This window comes from Panthera pardus, unplaced genomic scaffold (genome assembly GCF_024362965.1).
Source record: "Panthera pardus isolate Hobbes unplaced genomic scaffold, ASM2436296v1 HiC_scaffold_18, whole genome shotgun sequence".
Lineage (NCBI taxonomy): Eukaryota > Metazoa > Chordata > Mammalia > Carnivora > Felidae > Panthera > Panthera pardus.
This window is the reverse complement of record NW_026526743.1, coordinates 3,518,553-3,538,540: the sequence shown is the minus strand read 5'-3', so window position 1 is coordinate 3,538,540 and position 19,988 is coordinate 3,518,553. Positions and strand designations below refer to the sequence as shown.

Below are 19,988 nucleotides of genomic sequence, written 5' to 3'. Positions count from 1 at the left end.
CGTATTTGACATACAACATTGTAAAAATTTAAGGTGCATAAACATGTTAATCTGATACATTTACATAATGTGATTGCCATTGTAGCAATTATGAACACCTCTATGAGGTTTCATCATTATCCTTTCTTTTTAGGGGTTGGACTAAAGGTCTATTCTTGTGAAAACTAGCGTAAGGAAACCCCAGGTCGATTTTGGCAGGAGCTCTGGGGGTAAAGGAGAGAAAAGGCTCGGGTACTGGTAGGAGGGGAAACAGAGGTAGATCTCTCTACAAAATTTTGGAGAAGTGGATATACTAACAGGTAATTTCTATTTGTTTATTTACTTATTATTTTTTTAAATATTTTATTACTTTTTTTAATGTTTATTTTTGAGAGAAAGCGAGAGTGCAAATGGGGTAGGGGCAGAGAGAGAGAGGGAGACAGAGGATCCGAAGTGGCCTCTGCACTGAGAGCAGGGAGGCCGATCAGGGGCTCGAATTCCTGAGAGTCGTGAGATCATGACCGGAGCCCAATTCAGACGCTCCACTGACTGAGCCACTCAGGCGCCCGAAAGATTTTATTTTTAAGTTATCTCTATATACCCAATGTGGGGCTCGAACCCATAACCCCACGATCAAGAGTCTCACCCTCCTCCAACTGAGCCCGGCAGGAGTCCCCGAGATGGTTATGTTCTTAAACACCGTACGGAAAGAACAAAGAGTTGAACTTTAAGAACTCTGAGCCCGGGACAGCGATCCCGGTCCACACCCCTCCTAAATGTCCTGACAGGTGAGCAAGACCAGACGAATGTAACAGACTGCCCAGGTGTGCACCAAGTTCAAGAGCATCCCCTGGAAATTCAAGTTCACCTGGAACCTGTGAATGTGGCCTTATTTGGAAATAGGGCCTTTGTCAGTGGAATCCAATCAAGATGAGGTCACGCTGCATCAGACCAGGTCCTAAACCTGACGTGACCGGTGCCCTCATAAGAAGAGGGTGATTTAGGGACACCTGGGTGGCTCTGTCGGTTGAGCGTCCAACTTCAGCCCAGGGCATGATCTCACGGTTCATGGGTTCGAGCCCCGCGTCGGGCTCTGTGCTGACAGCTCAGAGCCTTGGGCCTGCTGCGGATTCTGAGCCACCCAGGCACCCCCCCCCACCCCTTTCTTTTTTAATTTTGACATTAACCTGCTTCTAGCGGAAAGGAGAGACAATGCGATTGGGAGTTAACATCCCCAGGTGGGGGGAGAGGTGTTTGCTTGTTTAACACATTTTGCAGTTTTGTAGGTTTCCTGTCTGGCTTCCCTCTTCCAGGGTCCCGCCCCTCTCTGGGTATCTCTGACACCCCCCTTCCCCCCACCGAGCCCCACGTTTGCCCCTCTTCTCCTCCTCCTCCTCCTGGGTCCTTGACTTCCTCTCTCTGGGTGTCTATCTTAGGACCCACCCCCCACATTCCGCTACCTCTTCCCTCCCCGCCAGGCTGGCCAGGTCCCCGTTCTCCAAGACAGGGGAGGCTTGCAGGGGTGGGGGTGGGCGGGAAAGTGATCAGGGCAGATGCCCCAAGGTGCTTCCTGCTCCCTCGCAGGGGGGAGACTTTCCAGAGTCAGGTGGACTCCTCTGACCAAGGAACATACATCCCACGTGAAGCTCCCCCGCAGCCACGAAGCCGCTCTTTCCGGCGAGTTTTGTGGCGTTTCGGAATCTGCTTCCGGTGACAACTCTTTCCCTGCCGGAGCCAGCCCTGTGCCACCAGAGCGGACAGCCACACTTGCCACGAGATGCAGAGAGCTTCATTTCCTCCAGTCACTGGGTCCCTCCTGGGACCTGCTGGGACCTACAGCTATATCCCCTCTCCAATGAGATGTTCCTCTCATTTGAACCTTGGAATTAAAAATGAAGGGCCCTGGGGCGCCTGGGTGGCGCAGTGGGTTAAGCCTTCCACTTCGGCTCAGGTCATGATCGTACAGTTTGAGCCCCGTGTAGGGCTGTGTGCTGGGCTCTGTGCTGACAGCTCGGAGCCTGGAGCCCGCTTCGGATTCTGTGTCTCCCTCTCCCTCTGCCCCTCCCCCACTCATGCTCTGTCTCTGTCTCTCAAAAATGAATAAACGTTAAAAAAATTTTAAAAAAAAAAAATGAAGGGCCCAAGACGCCGTGGGAGTGGGTCAGACACCTGGACATCAGCGCTGTCCGTGAATCTGGGGAGTTGTCTACATTTCTGTCCTCCCTTCTGTCCTACCCAGGAAATCGCTCAAAGAACAACGTGGAAATCTACGCTGCGGGCGGGGAGAGAGGACAGGCAACCCGCTCACTGGGACTGCATTCTGTGACAGTCATTGCACTCCAAGTCCATGAGCACCTGGACGGATGAATTTAGATCCTCAAGCCCTCTTCTAGAGAACCAGGACTCCCAGCCTTCCAGTCCCTCCAGTCCCTCCCTCAGCACAGGGTTCCAGGCTCCTCTCACCTTTTTCCTGGGACCCAGGTGTCCAGATGTCCAGCTTTCTGATCCCTCAGGACCCGAGTCCCATCTAGCACCAATGACACCCCAGGATCGAAGAGCCCTTGCCCCAGCCCTGAGGGGACCAAGACGTCATCCCCTTCCCAGTGTTAAGTGGACCCAGAAAACGACATCTCCCATGAGGCTATAGGTCTACAGTGTCATCGTTTCAACGTCCCCCTGTGATTGAGGCCGTTCAGAAAAACGGTTCCACAACACAAGCTGGGGGTGGGTGGTGGGAAATTAACAAGCCTTCTGCCGTCCAAGGGCAGGGATAGTCCAGTCCCTGGGGACACCTACACAGAGCAGAAAACTGAGGCCCAGGGGGGAGGCTGGGACCTTCCCAGGGTCTCCCGTCAACAGGGGCAGGGGGGCCTGGGCGGCAGTGGGAGACAGGGAAGCCGGGTCCCAGTTCCTCCCTCAAACACGCACACATGCGCACCCTGACCCTCCTCTCAGGTTCTTTATTATCCCAAGTAGGCAAAATAAAAAAATAAATAAGATAAATAGCAAATAACCCAATAAATAAAGAGGAGGCCCCACAGCAAACAGCTGTGGCTTCAGGAAGCGTAGCTGGGACTTCGGCCCTGGGAAGGCCCCACCATGCTCAGAGGGTCCGAGGAGCCCACGTCCGGGGGCTCGGGGGCCGGGATCCCTGGAGGCTCCGGGGGTGCCGGAAGCAGGCCTGGCAGTGGCAGGAAGCGGGCAGGTGCCCGGGGGGCCGAGTCCCGGTATGGGGAGTTGTGGGGGGGCAGGCGGAGTGGGAGCCCGAGGGTCTCCGAGTGGTAGATGTTGTATCCGTCCTCCAGAAGCAGTTCCCGGAAGCTGCAGGCTGCGGGGTCAAAGCGGAGCTGAGGGGACAAGAGCGGACGTCGGAGATATGGGATTCCTCTGCACCTTCCTGCTGCAGGACCCAGGAGTCCCGGCCCCCAGCCCCTCCGCCGGGACACAGGCAACAGAAGCAGGCCTCCCCTTTACCCCTGGGCACTCCTGCAAGGGCCTACCTCCCTGGCTTCACTTCACAGAGACCAATATTCCAGCCCAGGGACCAGTTAGGGCTCTCTGAGTCCAGACAGAGGCGTCTGGCTTCCACCCAAGGGGTCATGGTCAATTTACAGGCCATGGGTCCCCTGAGCAGCCCTGTGCCCAGCAGGCAGCTAGGAGCCCATGAGGCCCAGCAGGGGTCACAGGTCACAGGACTCAGGCGCTCCGTCATTCACGGGCCTCGTGACTCGGAGCTGGTGTGTCCCTGCCTGAGCCTCAGTTTCCCCTTGTGCACAAATGATGAGGTCAGCTCCCGCGTGCAGGGGAGGTGGCGAGGCGGGGGGGGCCAGGCAGGGAGCACAGAACGAAGCCCGGCTCAGGCCCAAGGTGCGAGAAGTGGAACCCTGGGTGGTGAAGGCGATACGGAGGAGGGAGCACGAGGAGGGGGGCGACCCCAGAAACTCACCGATCCATACAATGTCCCATCTGGGCCCTGGCACAGGAACCGGGACGTTTTGACCCCCAAGATTTGAATTACCCCCGGCTTCAGGGCTTTTAGCTCCAAGAGACCTGAGAGGAGAGAGTGGTCAGGGGCTCAGAGGACCTCTGCCCAGGCCCGTCTCTCTTAGATCCAGGGGTCTAGGCTCCCAGCCCCTCCTCCCTCAGACCCAGGGGTCTGGGCCCCCCAGCCCCTGCTCCCTCAGACCAGGCTCTGTCTATGCACTCACTCTCAGGGCTGCGGCGAGCGGTCCCCACCACTGTGCCATCGGCCTTGATCTCGAGGTGGACCTCTGTCTCCTGGGCGTCGTCCGTGTAGAGGAACCGCTGTCGAACTTGGCCCCCGAATTGGAGGAGGGGGCTGGAGTCAGGGATAGGGTGTGCCTGGCAGGCTTCCGGCAAAAGGACGCCCAGCATCATCAGGACCCACAGTCCCAGGTGCTGGGACCCCCGCCTCGTCCCAGCCCATCACTGGCTCACGTCCTCAGGTGAGATCCGGGGTCTGGGGCTCGAGGAGCCGAATGGTCTAGATTCTGTCTCGGATCCCGGTTGTCTGGGACAGGAGATTCACGGATTGCACCTTAGTGAGCCTCAACGCCTGGGTCTTCGTGTCCGTGGATTCCCAGCTGACAGAATACCCCCGTCTCTTAGAATGGATGCAGGCACTCCAAAATTTATATCCAGACAGACCCGCCCAATCACCTTCCCCACACCTGACCCATGATATTTGACCCACTTGGCAAGGGCTAGGATTCCACCGTGGCCAGATCAGCCTGAGCCGGATGATGCAATGGGGGGGGGGGGGGGTCCTTCCCGCTGGGGCCCTGGACTCCCGGGTCTGAGGAATCAGGGGGACCGGGACCTGCTGACTGGGACTTGGCTGAAAGGGGCTGGGGGAGGAGAGGGCTGGGGGCCTGGAAAACTGCCTCCCTGGCTGATCGACGGACACCGTGCCCCATAACCGGGATTGCGGCATCCTGCCTGAATTTCTGTGGATTTCTGGGGGGTGGGGGGCAGAGCGGGTGTCACACACACGGACGTTCCTCGATCATCAGGAGAGCAGCAAAAGCCACGTGACCAAAAGCCTCTCACCTCAACCTCACCAACCCCAGCCCAGAGGTTCCTCTGGCATCTAATGAGCCAGAGGAGAGCCTCCCTCTCCTCCCTGATGCAATCCCGGGACCTCTTTCACCAGAGTAGCTACCCCAGGCCCAGAAAGGTGTTCTCAAAATAGCCTGGGGTGGGGAGGGCGGGTGGAGGGTGAAAGTCTGACTCAGCGCCTCTGGGGTGGGGGTGGGGGGGGGCAGAGCCAGGCTCTGGAGGGGGGAAGTGAGAGACCAGAGCCCAAAGGGAATGTGGGGGGGGGGGGTCCTGGAAACTGTAGGTACAGAGACTGGACACCCTCCAGTGCGGAGGTGTGAACGTCTCCAGCAGAGGAGGGGGCTGGGGCTGGAAATCCTGGGTCTGTGGAAGGAGGGGCTTGGGTCTGGAGACATCACGGTCCACCCTCTGGAGAGGGGAGTCAAATTCCAGGGTCTTTAGCTTTGATTTATTGAATGACAATGATCACACGGCTCCAGCCCAGGGAAGTTTGGGGGGGGGGGGTGGCGGAACCGCCCGGACAATGGAAGCGGCTTCAGGTATACACCGCGGAGCCGAGGCCCTGGATCCCCAACCTGGGGCCCCAGCCTCCCGGTGAGGCTGGGCATGACAGGCCCGCTTCCCCTCCTGCTTTCTCCTCCTCGCCCTCGGGGAGACGCTGCCCCCGGGACGCGCCCGTCTGGAGAGGAGCCGTCGGACCCCGGATCGTCCGATTCCTCAAAAGGAGAGGCCCCGCAGTTCGCAGGTGCACCGCGCGGAGATGGGGAATCAGCGGCCCCCGGGGTGCGCGGGGACACCCTTCGGGCCGGAGGCGCCCACGTTCGGGACCCTGAGAGCTGGAGGAGGTTTCCGTCGGCTCCTGGAGCAGGCCTGGCAAACAGGTTCTGCCTCCCCACCGGGAGGACCCGGCAGAGGGCGGCTGATCTTCGCCCCCGCCCGGGCCTGGTGTCTGCGCCCTCCCCAGCGGCTGGGGCGTGGCCGGGCTCGGAGCATCCAGGTACTCTGGGCCTAGGCTCGGGAGAAGGGGGAGAAGTCGAGGGACCCGAATACCTGGGTCCGGCATTGCCGGCTGGGCGCTGGGTCTCCATGCTGTGGAGGCTGGCCCCGGAGAGCCTGCCCGCGGGCCGGGGCCGAGGACGAGGGGGCCGGGCGCGGGTCCCCGGGTCTGGGGAGGGCGGGGAGGGGGCGGGGCTCCGCCTCCGACCTACCTGCCCAGGTCGGGAGGGGCGGAGGCTGGGAGTCTCGGAACCGCGCCCGTCTCCTTCCTCCCTCCCCCGAGCCCTAGGAGCCAGTCGGGGGAGGCGGCATGGAGGGGAGGGCTGCCGAGCCTAGGATCCCGGAGTCCGGGGTTCCGGGGGCGGCCGGATGTGGGCTGCACCTGCGGTCGGCGCGCTCCGGCCTCTCTAAGCCCGCTGTGGCGCTGTCACCCGCCAGGAGCTCAGGTGAGTGGGACCGGAGGATGCCTGGGACCCAGGAATCGGGGCCTTCGGTCCCAGGAGGCGCAGCCCCAGCCGCTAGCCCCGTAGGACCCCAGGAGTCTCCACCCCTCTCCCCCCCCCCCCCCCCCACCAACGCCTGCTCCTCCAGAGGCCAAGATCCCTCATCCAGTCCCCGACCTCCAGCCTCTCATGTTCCACCCGGCCTGTCCCTTCCCGTCACCCCCATGGTGGAGCCCTCACCCTCCCTCCACCAGGCCCACCCGAGAAAGGAGTTGGTGGCACATCGCCCAACTAAAGTGGGACTTCCCGGCCCGGAGAGCCAGATTCCGAGATGCGGATGTGGCAGGCTGGCTCCGAGACCCGTTGCTATCTTGGAAACACCCGTTTTCAACATTTGCCGTCCCCGTCCCTGCAGTTCCAAGGGCCCACCTCCCTCCCCTCCCTCAGATCCAGGCCCCTGATCCCCTTTCCCTGGGACCCAGGAGTCTCAAGCCTTGGTTTCCTTGGTCCCCCAGGCCCCTGCCCACGGACACTTCCTCCTGGGGCTCCGGGGCCCCGCTAATTCACCTTTCCTCCCGCGCAGCCATGTGGGCCCCCAGCCAACGGCAGCTCTGCGTGGCTTTCCTGCTAGTGTGTGTCCTTTCAGCCACCTTGTTCCTCTACGTCCACCAAGACCTCTTTCCCAACGGCCTGGCCCTGACGGCCCTGTGTCCAGGCCGCCGCCCGGTGCCATCCCCTGTGGCCATCCTCTGCCTGTCCCCCAACACCTCCGCCTGCCTCAAGCCCCCTCCCTCCCTCTCGGGAACCTGGACCATCCACCCAGACGGCCGGTTCGGCAACCAGATGGGGCAGTATGCCACGCTCCTGGCCCTGGCCCAGCTCAACGGTCGCCGGGCCTTCATCCTGCCCTCCATGCATGCCGCCCTGGCCCCCGTGTTCCGCATCACCCTGCCGGTGCTGGCGCCCGAGGTGGACAGCCGCACGCCCTGGCGGGAGCTGGAGCTCTACGACTGGATGTCCCGGGAGTACGCCCGCTTGAGCGACCCCTTGCTGAAGCTCACCGTCTTTCCCTGCTCCTGGACCTTCTTCCACCACCTCCGGGAGCAGATCCGCAGGGAATTCACGCTGCACGACCACCTTCGGCGAGAGGCCCAGGGTCTGCTGAGCCAGCTCCGCCTGGGCCCCACCGGGGACCGCCCTCGCACCTTCGTGGGTGTCCACGTGCGCCGCGGGGACTATCTGCGGGTCATGCCCCACCGCTGGAAGGGCGTGGTAGGCGACCGCGCTTACCTCCAGCAGGCTATGGACTGGTTCCGGGCACGGCACGAAGACCCCGTCTTTGTGGTCACCAGCAACGGCATGGAGTGGTGCCGGGAAAACGTGGACACGTCCCGTGGGGATGTGATCTTTGCCGGCGACGGGCAGGAGGGCTCGCCGGGGAGGGACTTCGCGCTGCTCACGCAGTGCAACCACACCATCATGACCATCGGCACTTTTGGCTTCTGGGCCGCCTACCTGATGGGTGGGGACACTGTCTACCTGGCCAACTTCACCCTGCCCGACTCCAACTTCCTGAAGATCTTTAAGCCCGAGGCTGCCTTCTTGCCCGAGTGGGTGGGCATTAATGCAGACTTGTCTCCCCTCCGGTCGTTGGCTGGGCCTTGAGCAGCGGGGAGACTTTCTGGAATAGCTCGGGCCAGCGTTCTGGGTCTCCGGAGGCCTAGAGGCTTCTGGAGAAGCTTGTGGTAGCCCTGTAGCAGGCGGGCACCCGTTTCTAGAGTAATCCTAGTTGGCTAGACTTGGAGAAAAAGGACTTGGAGAAAAAGAAACCTAGGGGCTTTCTGTAACTGCCTGGACGTTCTAGAACCAGCAGGGGATCTTTTCCTGATGCCTGGCAATGTCCAGAGAGGCTCACGTCAGTTCTGGAAGGCAATGCCTTACCCACTGTTCCCAGCATGGATCCAGGGTACTTCTGGATGGCTGCACCCCAAAAACGGAGAACTCCCCCCCCCCTTCTAATGTTGCCTCTGGTCTTTTCTAGAAGGGAAGGACAATCCTCAGGACTGAAAGAACTTAGGGGTAGTCCACAGCAAGCACTCATCCACTCCCCTGCTGTGTTTCTGGAGTGGTTCTAGAGAAGGCCAGGTCTCAGGCCTGTGGAGAATCCTGCAGGGCTCCCCCAGAGGGGATGAGGTTCTGGAATTCTAGGAGGATCTCAGGAAGGGACACTCAGAAGTTCAACACCTCAGCCACTGCCAGAAAGACTGGCAGAACACAAAGTATCTGTCCTGTGAGGTGGGAAATCTGTCCAACCTCTCAGCCTCTGAGAAAAAGAAAAAGACTCGTTTTTGAAATTTAAAAAGAAAAAAAAATATGTTTTTTAATGTTTATTTTTGGGCGAGAGAAAGACAAAGCACAAGCTGGGGAGGGGCAGAGAGAGAGGGAGACACAGAACCTGAAGCAGGCTCCAGGCTCCGAGCTGTCAGCACAGAGCCCGACTCGGGCTCGAACTCGCAGATCTAGAGATCGTGACCTGAGCTGAAGTCGGGGGCTTAACTGACTGAGCCACCCAGGTGCCCCTTGAATTTTTTTTTTATATGTTTATTTTTGAGACAGAGGCAGAGAGCAAGCAGGGGAGGGGCAGAGAGAGGGAGAGGGAGACACAGAATCCAAAGCAGCCTGAGGTGGGGCTCGAACTCACGAACCGCGAGATCATGACCTGAGCCGAAGTCAGACACTTAACCGACTGAGCCACTCAGGCGCCCCAGAGACTCTATTTTGAGCAGATAGACTAAAACGTGGGACTGTTCCTCCACAGGAGGGGGAGAGGTATGGATGCTGAAATACAGCAGCTCGTGGAGCAAAGCCTTCCAGAAACCTAGGGATTTTTTTTTTTTTTTTTTTTTTTTGTCAAAATCTGCCAAAGACAGGCACTTTACAAGTTGGCTCTGAGTTAAGGTTACCTTTCTTCTCAGTTAAGAAAGTTTCCTTCTCTGCAGCTGGGCTGTTGGATGTAACGGGATCGATTTTCTGGAATTCAGCCAGCATAAATAAACGTCATAAATGTTTCTTTTGGGCTTGCAGAAAGCTACGGGTATGGGGACCCTTGCCAACCTGGGCTTCCTCTGATTTCACAGAACCACTAAACCCGGTTTCGGGCTTCAAAGGCTCTGTAGGCGCCTGGGTGGCTTAGTCAGTTCAGCCTTCGACTTTGGCTCAGGTCATGATCTCGCGGTTCGTGAGTTTGGGCCCCAGTGGGGTTCTGTGCTCACGGCTCAGGGCCTGGAGCCTGCTTCGGATTCTGTGTCTCCCTCTCTCGCTGTCCCCACCCCTCCACCCCCGCTCGACCTCTCTTTCTCTCTCTCAAAAATAAATAAACATTAAAAAAAGAATGAAAGGATCTGAAGGTCTGAAAGTATACGGGACCCGGGCTGGCCTGAAACCCAGGCCAGAGCACAAGGTCTGGCCAAGGAGGATGGGATTCTTGACTCAGATTCCAGGACCCCCTTGGTGCTTTTTTGTAGGGGATGAAGGTACCTAGCTTTATTACAGACAACTCTGATCGCATCCCCTACCTACCCAGAAGAATCCAAGCCCCCCTTTTTTTTAGTCTTCTCAGGGAGTTTTGAGGGATCATTCACTATTCAGCTGCCCCCGGTGGGAGAGAGGGAGGTATGAATTAAAAGTCCACACCACCAAACCCTGTCTCTGCAGGTGTTTTGGAGTCCACTGTGTGTGTGTTTGTGTGTGTGTGTGTAAGAGGGGAAATCCAGAACTGCTCACTTCTAGGGGTATTGTCCCTGCTGAGATCTGGCAGCCTCCTGTTCTCAGGCTTGTGTGAGTCGCGGTTCCTGTTTTGTTTTGATGTTTATTCATTTTTGAAAGACAGAGGGAGGCAGAGCATAAGCAGGGGTGGGGCGGAGAGAGAGGGGGACGCAGAATCCGAAGGAGGCTCCAGGCTCGGAGCTGTCAGCACAGAGCCCAACGCGGGGCTTGAACTCATGAACGGTGAGATCATGACCTGAGCCGAAGCCGGACGCTCAACCCACTGAGCCACCCAGGCGCCCCGCGGTTCCAGTTTTTATGGTGGTTTGATTCAATGATGTAGAAAAGGAGAGAGAGACCTTCCAGGACCCATAGGTCTGAGCTCCAGGTTCTTATTGGCTCTAGGCCTCTTTCTTCTGGAACCCTGGCATCGAGCCCCTCAGCTACGGAGAGAAGGAGGAGGAGGGAGTGAGTAAAGTGTGGAACTCTGGCCAAGGAGACACCCCAGGGCCTCCTGGGAGTCGTAGTCCTGCCGCTAGAAAGGGCCACTTCCCCATTCCGTGGCTTGACGCCAAATATTCCAAAAGATCCCAGGCATCTAGCCGAAGCCTGGGCTCAGAAACTCAGGGACGAGAGGAAGCTGAAGGCCAGATGCCCTCGCCTGAGCTGACGAGATGAAACTTCTAGTCCGAGAAGGAGGCCTCTTTGCGATTTCCTGGAACCATAGGCGGAGCCTTCCTTTGTTGCCGTCCAATCGGACTCAGAGTTGGGTTTGTGGGCGGGGCCAAGGAAACTCCTGGGCGTGTCTCCAGGGAAGTCGGGCCCCCACGTCCGAAGCTAGAAGGGGGAGGCTGTGGGAATTCCTTGTAGATCGGGGGAAACGGTGACTCGGGCTCCAGTCACAAAGCTCTCCACATCACGTGACCAACCTCACCTTCGCTCCAGAAACGTCCTCAATTTTAGCCGTGGCAAATAGAGTGGAAGGACGTGACCCGCTCGTCCCCTCTAAAGGCCCTCAGCCTGGATTCGGCCCTTCAGCGAACCCTAGTATTCCAGGGTGCAACATTCAAGGTCAAGGTCGGGCAGCGGCTGTCTAGGGTGCATCGGGACTCCGGACTCCTCGGTTTCCTAACCGAGAAGGGGGAGCCCTGCAGATTGGGGGGTCTTACTCTCGGGGAAGGGGTTCTTTCCCGTTACTGATCACCCCTTCCGCGTGGGGTGGGAGGACCCTCCCCGGGTTCTGTGCGGGCTGAGCGCTGTGGCCGCAATGGGTCCCCAAGTGGCCCTCCTGGTGGCGGCGCTAGCCGGCTGCCTGCTTCCTGCCGGGGGCTGTGTCATATGTGATCAGAGGGTCGTGGCCGCGCTGGACGCCTTGGAAAAGGAATACCTGCCTACCCACATGGCGCGCGAGCGTCAGGGACAAGTGATGGAAACGATAAGACAAACCGTGAGAAATTTCTGGGACCTGCCATATTTAGAGGATGCCTTTATGGGGGTTATAGGTGAGGGCAGGGTAGAGCGTGGGAACCCCGGGTCGTGGAAAAAGAGGAGTCTGGTGCTAGGATTCCTGGGAGCAGGGACGGGGTGGGGGGGGAGGGAGGGAAGGGCTGGAGCCAGAGTCTACTGGGTTCGTGATGGAGAGGGCTGAGTGGCAGATTCCAGGGCTTTCCAAGCGCTAGGAAATACTGTGTTCTCCTACCCCTTACCCTGCAATTTTATGTAAAAAACTACAACTCCCAGAAGGCGACAGGCAATCCTTTACAGCCCTAGCCTTGCCCAATAGCCACATGGGCATTGTAGTTTTTAACACTAGCTGAGCCAATGGGACCACAAGGCTTCGAATCTGAGGTTCTATCTCCCCTCCCCGCATCCCCCGTGTCCCTCCAGATGAGGCCACAATGGAAACGTCAGTGTTGGGTTTTCTGAGGAGTATGACACTTATCACAAACAGTGACATAGCAGGTAAATGGCAGAGTGGCCAGGGGAGGGGCTTCGGAATCCTTTGGCTCTGGAGCCAAACTGCCTAGGTTCAAACACCGGCCCTGTCATCCCCTAGCTGTGTGGCCTTTAGGGAGGGATATCACAGCTTTGTCACCTCCAAACTGGGTCATAACGGTGCCTGCACCCAGGCCAGTGACTTAGCCCAGTGGCCAGCATGGTTAAGTGGTCATTCAATTTCACTGTCCCTCCCTGAGATGGCCCCAAGGTGGAACGCCAGCCTCTTCAGATGGAGGCAAACTTCCTGCATGTCCTCCTGGGGTGGGTGGGAGGAGGGGTTGCACTCTGTCACCCTGCTCTTTCCCAGATGACACTTTCGTGAAGGAGTTCTCCTGGATGTTGACTCTGGAAAAGGCAGCCTTTCAGCGCAATGTTGCTCGGTTCCAAAGAGAGGGTGAGGGAAGATGGGTTCCCTCAGGGACCACAGCCCCTTCCTCCACCAGTCCCGGGGTCCCTGTCCCCAGTCCTCTGCTTCTCTATGTCCAGCCCCTCACCTCTCCCAACAGCGTCCTCCCTCCGACCCAAGAGCCCAAACCCCAACCTATTCCTTCTCCCCCTCTCTCGTGTCCTTTAACTTAGAAATCTGATAACTTTTTTTTTTTCTTCCTTCTGAGGCAGATTTCTGTCCCAACAAATGTGGTGAGTCCAGATTAGGGAAGCTGGTTTTCTATCCCCCATTCTGGCCCCGGTTAATACCCAGCCTTTCTCCTCCTGCTTTGGGTCTCGATGGTTCTTCCTTCCCCACGTCTGAGAGGTTCCTGGTCCCCAGTAGTCCTTCTGCACAGCAGACTCCTGGGCAACGGGTCCTATTCCATGTGGGCTCCTCACTGAGCCCGGTTAGATCCCTCTTCAGTCAGGTCGGCCTTCTAGCCCCGCCCCTTGGGCTGACCTCTCGGGATTAGGCGCTGGGCCCCGCCCCAGCCCTTGACCCTGCCCTCTCCTTTTAGTCTCTTCTATTCAGGATGTATGCAACCTTGATCCTGCCCCTTCAGGTATGATGTTGCAGCCTCTGATCTGGTGCAGTAATTGTAAAAAGCAGCTTCACGTTTGTCGAAAGTCCACAGATTGCGGTGGTGAGAGACCTGGGGCCAGCTGGAGGGGGTGGGGGGTTGGCGCAAGAGGGGCGGGGCCAGAGGAGAGCCGGGGTCTAGAGAGGCCAAAGAAAGGAGCCGGCCCACCAGAAAAGTGGGGGCCAAGACCAAGCGCGAGGGAGTTGAGGGAGAACCAAGATGCATCCCACCGTAACCGCCTGTCCCCAGTGCGCCACATCAACGTCCACGAAAAGGAAGACCTGGTCCTGGACTGTGAGCTCAACTGGCATAAGTTATCTCAAGGCCTGACCTATTACAGCTTTTACAGGGTGGGCCCTTCAACCCCACCAACCCCAAGTCCATTAGGCTTGGTTGAGCGCCCACCCCGGTATCCACAAGCTTGTTCCCACAATCCCCATGACCCATGACCTACCAGGTTTGACTTCTACGGATCCCCGGGGACCCCATGCCCTACCAGTAACCCTAGACTCCCATCTCCCCCACTGAGATCCCGTGATGCTCTCACACCTGTACTTCCCCAAACCCTAAACTCCCCAGGCCTCTGTGACCCCTTGAGCTTGGGTCTAGGTTTGGGGGAGCAATTCTGAGACCTTGGTGTCCAAGGGGAAACAGCCCACCCTGACCAAGCCCCTGGTGGGGCCAGAGGATGCGGGTGACTACCGCTGCGAGTTGGGCACTGTGAGATCCCTCCCAGCCACGGTCATCCATTTTGAAGTCACAGGTCAGAGCTGGGGAGTCGACGGAAGTGTGGGAATCAGGGTCCTGGGGTTAGGGGACAGCAGCTTGGGGTGTGGCCTATGGGGCAAAACTTCCTGTCGGGGTGTCCTTTCAGGCCGCGGGGGTGTGGCCACCCGCCACGGTGGCCGGGGTCCAGGCAGAGAGGGTCGCGATTGTCTCCTCCAAGGCCCGGGCCTTGGGGGAAGGTTGGAGGGGAGGGAGCTTGCCTGGGCCACGGGGGACCTTGGTGGCCTCCCAAGGCTGCTCTTTCTCTCCCCTCTGTCAGTGTTGCCTCAAAGAATCATTGAGGAGACACCGACATCAAACTTTGAAACCGAGGAGCAGCTGTCCCCAACCCTCCAGCCTTCAGAGTACCCTAAGCCCGAGAAGGTGCTGAGAAGCCTTCTGGTAGGGCTGCTGATCTGGGGCTTTGTGGTGCTGATGATCAGCTTTGTCACCGCGTGAGCCAACCCTGATGAAGGCGGGACACGAACGGAGGGGCGGGGTCTCCAAATCCCAATGCAGGAGGGGGTCCTTTCCGGGAGAGGCCTTAGAAAATGGTAGTGATGATCCAGCCTGGGTCATTGCTGGAATAAGACCAATTATAGGGAGGCGAGGAGGGCTATCCCTCAAGACCTAACCTGGTTCCACTCTCTGCCCCTCCCCCGCCCTCCCCCAGCGTACTTTGCTTTCTGCCTGGGAACGTGATGGATTCCATAAAGTCCTGGCTCCTCACGAACAAAGTAGCCGCACTGCAGAGCCAGGTTCCGAAGGTACCGAAAGAAAACGACACAGCACCAAGTCACAAATAAAGATTTATCTGGTTGCCTAAATAGCGGATTCATTTCCTCGGGTCTGATGCTCTTTTTGGCCTTCCGAGAGGAGAGGTCTGGGGCTCGCCTCCTGTCCTAGAAGGAGAGCCCGGGAACCCGGGTCCTTTGGTCATGGCAGGGCCCCCTGGCTGAGATGTAATTCCCGAATCGAGGAGTGGGGAAGGGCCAGCCCTACCCAGATCTCCTCCCCCAGCCTCGCCCCCTCACAGGACGCCCCCTCCCGGCTCTTCCAGCCGAGTTTCCCCTGGCCTTTTCCTGTCCCCCAGCCAGGGCTGGGAGCCGGGGCAGAGGGGTCAAGAACCAACCCGGGTCAACGAAGACAGGGCGCCGAGGTGCTGTTGGGACCCGAAGCGGAGTAAGAACCGCGGGACCAGGGGTCCACACCCCTCCTGCATCAGACCCAAGAGCCGGTCCCCAGCCATCTTCCACGCCAGTTCCCAGGAGTTAAGCTCCCATCCTTCTCCTCCACCCAGACTCATTAGTCTGACCCCAACCCCCTCCACCCCCACGCGACCACACAAGGGCCTCATCTGGGAGGCCGAGATGAAAGTTCTAGTCAGAGAGGGGTCGGTCTGCGAGATCCTGGAACAATAGGCGGGGCCTCCCTTTGTTGCCGCCCAATCAGACTCAGAGTTGGGTTTGTGGGCGGGGCCAAGGAAACTCGCCCAGAGTGTCTCTAGAGAAGTCGGCGCCCCCAAGTAGAAAGGAAGAAGAGGGACTCTGTGGGATTGAGGCGACCGTCGAGTCTGACCCCAGTCATAAAGCTCTCCACGTCACGTGACCAACCTCACCTTCGCTCCAGAAACGTCCTCAATTTTAGCCGTGGCAAATAGAGTGGAAGGACGTGACCCGCTCGTCCCCTCTAAAGGCCCCCAGCCTGGATTCGGCCCTTCAGCTAACCCTAGTATTCCAGGGTGCAACATTCAAGGTCAAGGTCGGGCAGCGGCTGTCTAGGGTGCATCGGGACTCCGGACTCCTCGGTTTCCTAACCGAGAAGGGGGAGCCCTGCAAATTGGGGGGTCTTACTCTCGGGGAAGGGGTTCTTTCCGGTTCGCGATCACCCCTTCCGTGTGGGGTGAGCGGCCCCTCCCCGGGGTTCTGCTGGGGCTGAGCGCTCTGGGGAAATGGGTCCCCAAGTGGCCCTCCTGGTGGCGGCGCTAGCCGGCTGCCTGCTTCCTGCCCGGAGCTGTGTCACTTGTGATCGAAGGGTCGTGGCCGCGCTGGACGCCTTGGAAAAGGAATACCTGCCTACCCACCTGGCGCCCGAGCGTCACAGAGAAGTGATGGAAAAGATAAGACAAACCGTGAGGGATTTCCGGGACCTGCCAGATTTAGAGGATACCTTTATGGGGGTTATCGGTGAGGGCAGGGTAGAGAGTGCGAATCCAGGGGTTGAGGGAAAAGAGGGGCCTGCGTTCTAGGATTGTTGCGGGAGCGGGCAGGAGGGAAGGAAACGAAAGGCTGGAGGGAGACTGTACTGGGTTCGTGAATGGAGAAGGCTGGGATGCAGATTCCAGGCCTTCCCCAGGGCAGACCAATACACTGTTCCCCTAGACCTTACGTGGCAATTTTATATGGGAAAAAAAAAAAAAATACAACTCCCAGAAGGCAACGGGCGTGCCAGCCATTTACAGCCCTGGGCTGGTCCAGTAGCCTCATGGGTATTGTAGTTTTTAACACCTGCTGAGCCAAGAGACCGCAAGGCTTGGGATCTGAGGTTCTAGCTCCCCTCCCCGCATCCTCTGTGTCCCTCCAGATGAGGCCACAATGGAAACGTCAGTCTTGAGTTTTCTGAGGAGTGTGAGGCTTATCAGAAACAGTGATGTAGCAGGTAAATCCACATAGGGGCCAAGGGAGGGGCTCCAGAAACTTTTAGGGAAATGATTGTTGGTGAGGACGGGTCTGGTAGTGGCTCTGGAGCCCACCTGCCTCGGTTCAAATTCCGGGCCGGTCATCCCCTAGCTGTGTGGCCTTTAGGGAGGGACTTTGCAACTTTGTCACCTCTAAAATGGGTCCTAACAGTGCCTGCAGGCCAGGGGCTGCTTAGCTCAGTGGCCAGCATTGTTAAGTGGTCATTCAATTTCATTGTCCCTCCCTGAGGTGGCCCCAACGCGGAATGCCAATCTCTTCACACAGAAGAAACTTCCTGTATCTCCTCCTGCGGTGGGCGGGGGAGGGGTGCCACTCTATGTCACCCTGCTCCTTCCCAGATGACACTTTCGTGAAGGAATTCAACTGGATGTTGACTCTGGAAAAGGCAGCCTTTCGTGGCTACGTCACTCGATTCCAAAGAGAGGGTGAGGGAAGACGGCTTCCGTCAGGGACCACAGCCCCTTCCCTCAACAGGCCCAGGGACTCTGTCCCCAGCCCCCTGCTTTCTGTGTCCAACCACTCACCTCTCCCGACCCTGTCCTCCCTTGGACCCAGAGATTCAGGCACCCGGGTCCTTCTTCCCTCCAACCCAAGAGCCCAAACCCCAACCTATTCCTTTTTGCCCCCTCTCATCCCCTTTAACAGGAATCTGATAATTCTCTTTTCTTCCTTCTGAGGCAGATTTCTGTCCCAACAAATGTGGTGAGTCCGGATTATGGGAACTGGTTTTCTATCCTTCATCCTTGCCCCCTGAATACCCAGCCTTTCTCCTCCGGCTTTGGGTCTCGATGGTTCTTCCTTCCCCACGTCTGAGAGGTTCCTGGTCCCCAGTAGTCCTTCTGCACAGCGGACTTCCTGGGCAACGGGTCCCATTCTCTGTGCGCTCTTTCCTGAGACTGGTTACACCCCTCTTCAGGGAGGACTGCCTTCTAGCCCCGCCCCTTGGGCTGACCTCTAGGGATTAGGCGCCTGACTCCGCCCCAGACCTTGGCCCTGCCCTCTCCTTTTAGCCTCGCCTCTCAGGGCGAATACAGCCTGGATCCTGTCCCTTCAGGTACAATGTTGCAGCTTCTGATCTGGTGCAGTAACTGTAAAAAGCAGCTTCACGTTTGTCGAAAATCCAGAGATTGTGGGGGTGAGAGAGCTGGGGCCAGCCGCAGGGGTTGGCGCCAGGGGGGCGGAGCCAGAGGAGAGACGTGGCCTAGAGAGGGCGGGGACTGGAGCGGAGGGTGGAGACAGAAAGGGGGGCTTAGACCAAGTGGGTGGCACTGGCGGGAGGGCAGGAAACCTTGGAGAAGTGTCCCACCGTAAATCCTGTCCCCAGTGCGCCAAATCAACGTCCATGAGACGGAAGACCTGATCCTGGACTGTGAGCTCGACTGGCATAAATTATCCCAAGGCCTGACCTATTACAGCTTTTACAGGGTGGGCCCTTCAATCCCCAGTCCGTTAGGCTTGTGTGAGCCCCCACCTCTATATCCACAGCCTTGTTCGCACAATCCCTATGACCTATGACCTACCAGGTTTGACTTCTACGGATCCCCGGGGACCCCATGCCCTTAACAGTATATCCTGGACTCCCATCTTCCCCACTGAGAGCCCGTGATGCTCTCACACCTGTACTGCCCCAAATCCTGAATTACCCCAGGCCTCTGTGACCCCTTGAGCTTGGGTCTAGGTTTGGGGGAGCAATCCTGAGACCTTGGTGTCCGAGGGGAAACGGCCCACCCTGATCAAGCGACTGGTGAGGCCAGAGGACGCGGGTAACTACCGCTGTGAGTTGGGCACTGAGCGATCCGGCCCAGCCACGGTCATCCATTTTGAAGTCACAGGTCAGAGCTGGGAGTCGACAGACGTATGGGACTCAGGGTCCTCGGTCTGGGGGGCAGTCAGCTTCAGCGAGCGACCTGGGGGGCCTAACTGTCTGTCGGGGTGTGGTTTCAGGCCAAGGGGGTGTGGCTTCCTGCCCAGGGTGCGGCCACCTCTCACAGTGGCCTGGCTTCAGGCAGTGAGGGGCGTGCTTATCTCCTGGGAGGCCCGGGTCCTGGGGAAGGTTGGCGTGGACAGAGCTTGCCTGGGCCACGACCGGCCCTCCCAGGACTGCTCCTTCTCTCTCCTCTGTCAGTGTTGCCCAAAAGAGTCATCGAGGAGATCCCGAAATCAAACCCCGGGACCCAGTATCAGCGGTTTCGATCCCTCAAGCCGACAGAGTGTCTGAATCCCAAGGACGCGCTGAGAGGCTTCCTGTTCGAGATGCTGATCTGGGGCTTTGTGTTTCTGATCATCGGCTTTGCCACCTCGTGAGCCGCCTCCGGGAGAAGGCAGGGCTTGGGGCGAGGGGCGGGGTCTCCAACTTCCTAACGTAGGAGGAGGTGTTAGGGGGAGGGGCTTAGAAAAGAGGGGCGTGCTTACCCAGGGCGGCGAAGCTTGGGTCATAGAAAAGGATCAGATCTAGGGAGGCTGGGAGGGGTGTCCCTCACTCAGGACCTAATCTGCTTACACGATTGCACCGCACCCTTCCCCAGCGTACTTTGCTTTAGGTCTGGGACCCTGATCGATTCCGTCAAGTCCTGGGTCCGTACCGACAAGGCAGCAGCCCCAGAGGACCAGGGTCCACAAAGTCCGCTGTCACAGACCCAGCTATCACAGAGCCAGGTGTCACAGACCCAGCTTCCCAAGGTACCGAACGAAGAAAAAGGCCACAGCACCAAGGCTTAAATAAAGATTTATCTGATTGCCTAAATATCGGATTCATTTTCTCCGTTCAGATTCTCAGTTTTGGCTTCCCGAGAGGAGAGCTCTGGGGCGGGTCTCCTGTCCTAGAAGGATAGGCTGGGAACCCGGGTCCCTTCGGCGTGGCAGGGCCACCTGGCTGAGATGCACTTCCAGAATCAAGGAGTGATTCCCGAATCAAGGGCCAGCCCTACCCAGATCTCCTCTCCCAGGCCCGACCCCTCACATGACAACCCGTCCACACTCTTCCAGTGGGTTTCCACTGCCTTTTCCTGTCCCCCAGCCAGTGCTGGGAGCCGGGGCAGAGGCAAAGGCTGAATAGGAACAGTGGGGTCTGAACTAACCAGGCCGACGGAGCCAGGGCGCCGGGTGCTGTTGGGGCCTGAAGCAGGGACCCAGGGGTCCACACGCCTCCTCCATCAGACCCAAGACCGTGTCCCCAGCCATCTTCCACGCCAGTTCCCAGGAGCTAAGCTCCCATCTTTCTCCTCCACCGAGACTCTTTAGTCTGACCCCACCCC

General features: G+C 58.4%; 4 protein-coding genes and 1 long non-coding RNA gene across 7 annotated transcripts; 3 read left to right on the top strand and 2 right to left on the bottom strand.

The window, feature by feature from the left end:
• Positions 1-2,924: 2,924 nt before the first annotated feature.
• On the bottom strand, positions 2,925-4,621 carry FGF21 (fibroblast growth factor 21). The gene is given in 4 exon segments (XM_019425777.2): positions 2,925-3,326; positions 3,926-4,029; positions 4,188-4,407; positions 4,409-4,621. Coding segments are annotated over 4 exon segments (633 nt in total). The 5' UTR covers positions 4,427-4,621; the 3' UTR covers positions 2,925-3,035.
• Positions 4,622-6,236: 1,615 nt separating this feature from the next.
• On the top strand, positions 6,237-8,828 carry FUT1 (fucosyltransferase 1 (H blood group)). The gene is made up of 2 exons (XM_019425778.2): positions 6,237-6,500; positions 7,081-8,828. Exons 1-2 carry the CDS (start codon positions 6,365-6,367, stop codon positions 8,160-8,162), a joined length of 1,218 nt encoding a protein of 405 aa, XP_019281323.2. The 5' UTR covers positions 6,237-6,364; the 3' UTR covers positions 8,163-8,828.
• A 1,675-nt stretch (positions 8,829-10,503) lies between these two features.
• On the top strand, positions 10,504-14,862 carry LOC109253115 (izumo sperm-egg fusion protein 1-like). 3 transcript variants are annotated; one of them, XM_053905577.1, is made up of 9 exons: positions 10,509-11,764; positions 12,150-12,224; positions 12,568-12,654; positions 12,879-12,899; positions 13,253-13,333; positions 13,520-13,620; positions 13,880-14,033; positions 14,316-14,490; positions 14,709-14,862. In XM_053905577.1, exons 1-9 carry the CDS (start codon positions 11,530-11,532, stop codon positions 14,839-14,841), a joined length of 1,062 nt encoding a protein of 353 aa, XP_053761552.1. In that variant the 5' UTR covers positions 10,509-11,529; the 3' UTR covers positions 14,842-14,862. The 3 variants fall into 3 exon arrangements, with proteins under 3 accessions (XP_053761553.1, XP_053761552.1, XP_053761554.1); XM_053905579.1 differs by having other exon boundaries at positions 10,735-11,764; positions 14,316-14,437; XM_053905578.1 differs by lacking the exon at positions 12,879-12,899 and having other exon boundaries at positions 10,504-11,764.
• Positions 14,828-15,395, bottom strand: LOC109253118 (uncharacterized). Its single transcript, XR_002074241.2, has 2 exons — positions 15,168-15,395; positions 14,828-14,937 (listed from the first exon to the last, which is right to left on the bottom strand). It is a non-coding gene; the product is annotated as an uncharacterized LOC109253118 (long non-coding RNA).
• Positions 15,396-15,530: 135 nt separating this feature from the next.
• On the top strand, positions 15,531-19,477 carry LOC109253110 (izumo sperm-egg fusion protein 1-like). Its single transcript, XM_019425779.2, has 9 exons — positions 15,531-16,221; positions 16,619-16,693; positions 17,073-17,159; positions 17,416-17,436; positions 17,789-17,869; positions 18,059-18,159; positions 18,413-18,566; positions 18,860-19,034; positions 19,260-19,477. Exons 1-9 carry the CDS (start codon positions 15,987-15,989, stop codon positions 19,450-19,452), a joined length of 1,122 nt encoding a protein of 373 aa, XP_019281324.1. The 5' UTR covers positions 15,531-15,986; the 3' UTR covers positions 19,453-19,477.
• Positions 19,478-19,988: the final 511 nt, after the last annotated feature.

Coding starts and splice junctions, on each gene's coding strand:
- FUT1 (XM_019425778.2), top strand. CDS start 6,365: ATGGAGGGGAGGGCTGCCGAGCCTAGGATCCCGGAGTCCGGGGTTCCG. Junction 6,501..7,080: donor GTCACCCGCCAGGAGCTCAG/GTGAGTGGGACC, acceptor CCTCCCGCGCAG/CCATGTGGGCCCCCAGCCAA.
- LOC109253115 (XM_053905577.1), top strand. CDS start 11,530: ATGGGTCCCCAAGTGGCCCTCCTGGTGGCGGCGCTAGCCGGCTGCCTG. Junction 12,655..12,878: donor TGCTCGGTTCCAAAGAGAGG/GTGAGGGAAGAT, acceptor CTTCTGAGGCAG/ATTTCTGTCCCAACAAATGT. Junction 13,621..13,879: donor CCTATTACAGCTTTTACAGG/GTGGGCCCTTCA, acceptor GCTTGGGTCTAG/GTTTGGGGGAGCAATTCTGA.
- LOC109253110 (XM_019425779.2), top strand. CDS start 15,987: ATGGGTCCCCAAGTGGCCCTCCTGGTGGCGGCGCTAGCCGGCTGCCTG. Junction 17,437..17,788: donor TTTCTGTCCCAACAAATGTG/GTGAGTCCGGAT, acceptor CTGTCCCTTCAG/GTACAATGTTGCAGCTTCTG. Junction 18,567..18,859: donor CATCCATTTTGAAGTCACAG/GTCAGAGCTGGG, acceptor CTCCTCTGTCAG/TGTTGCCCAAAAGAGTCATC.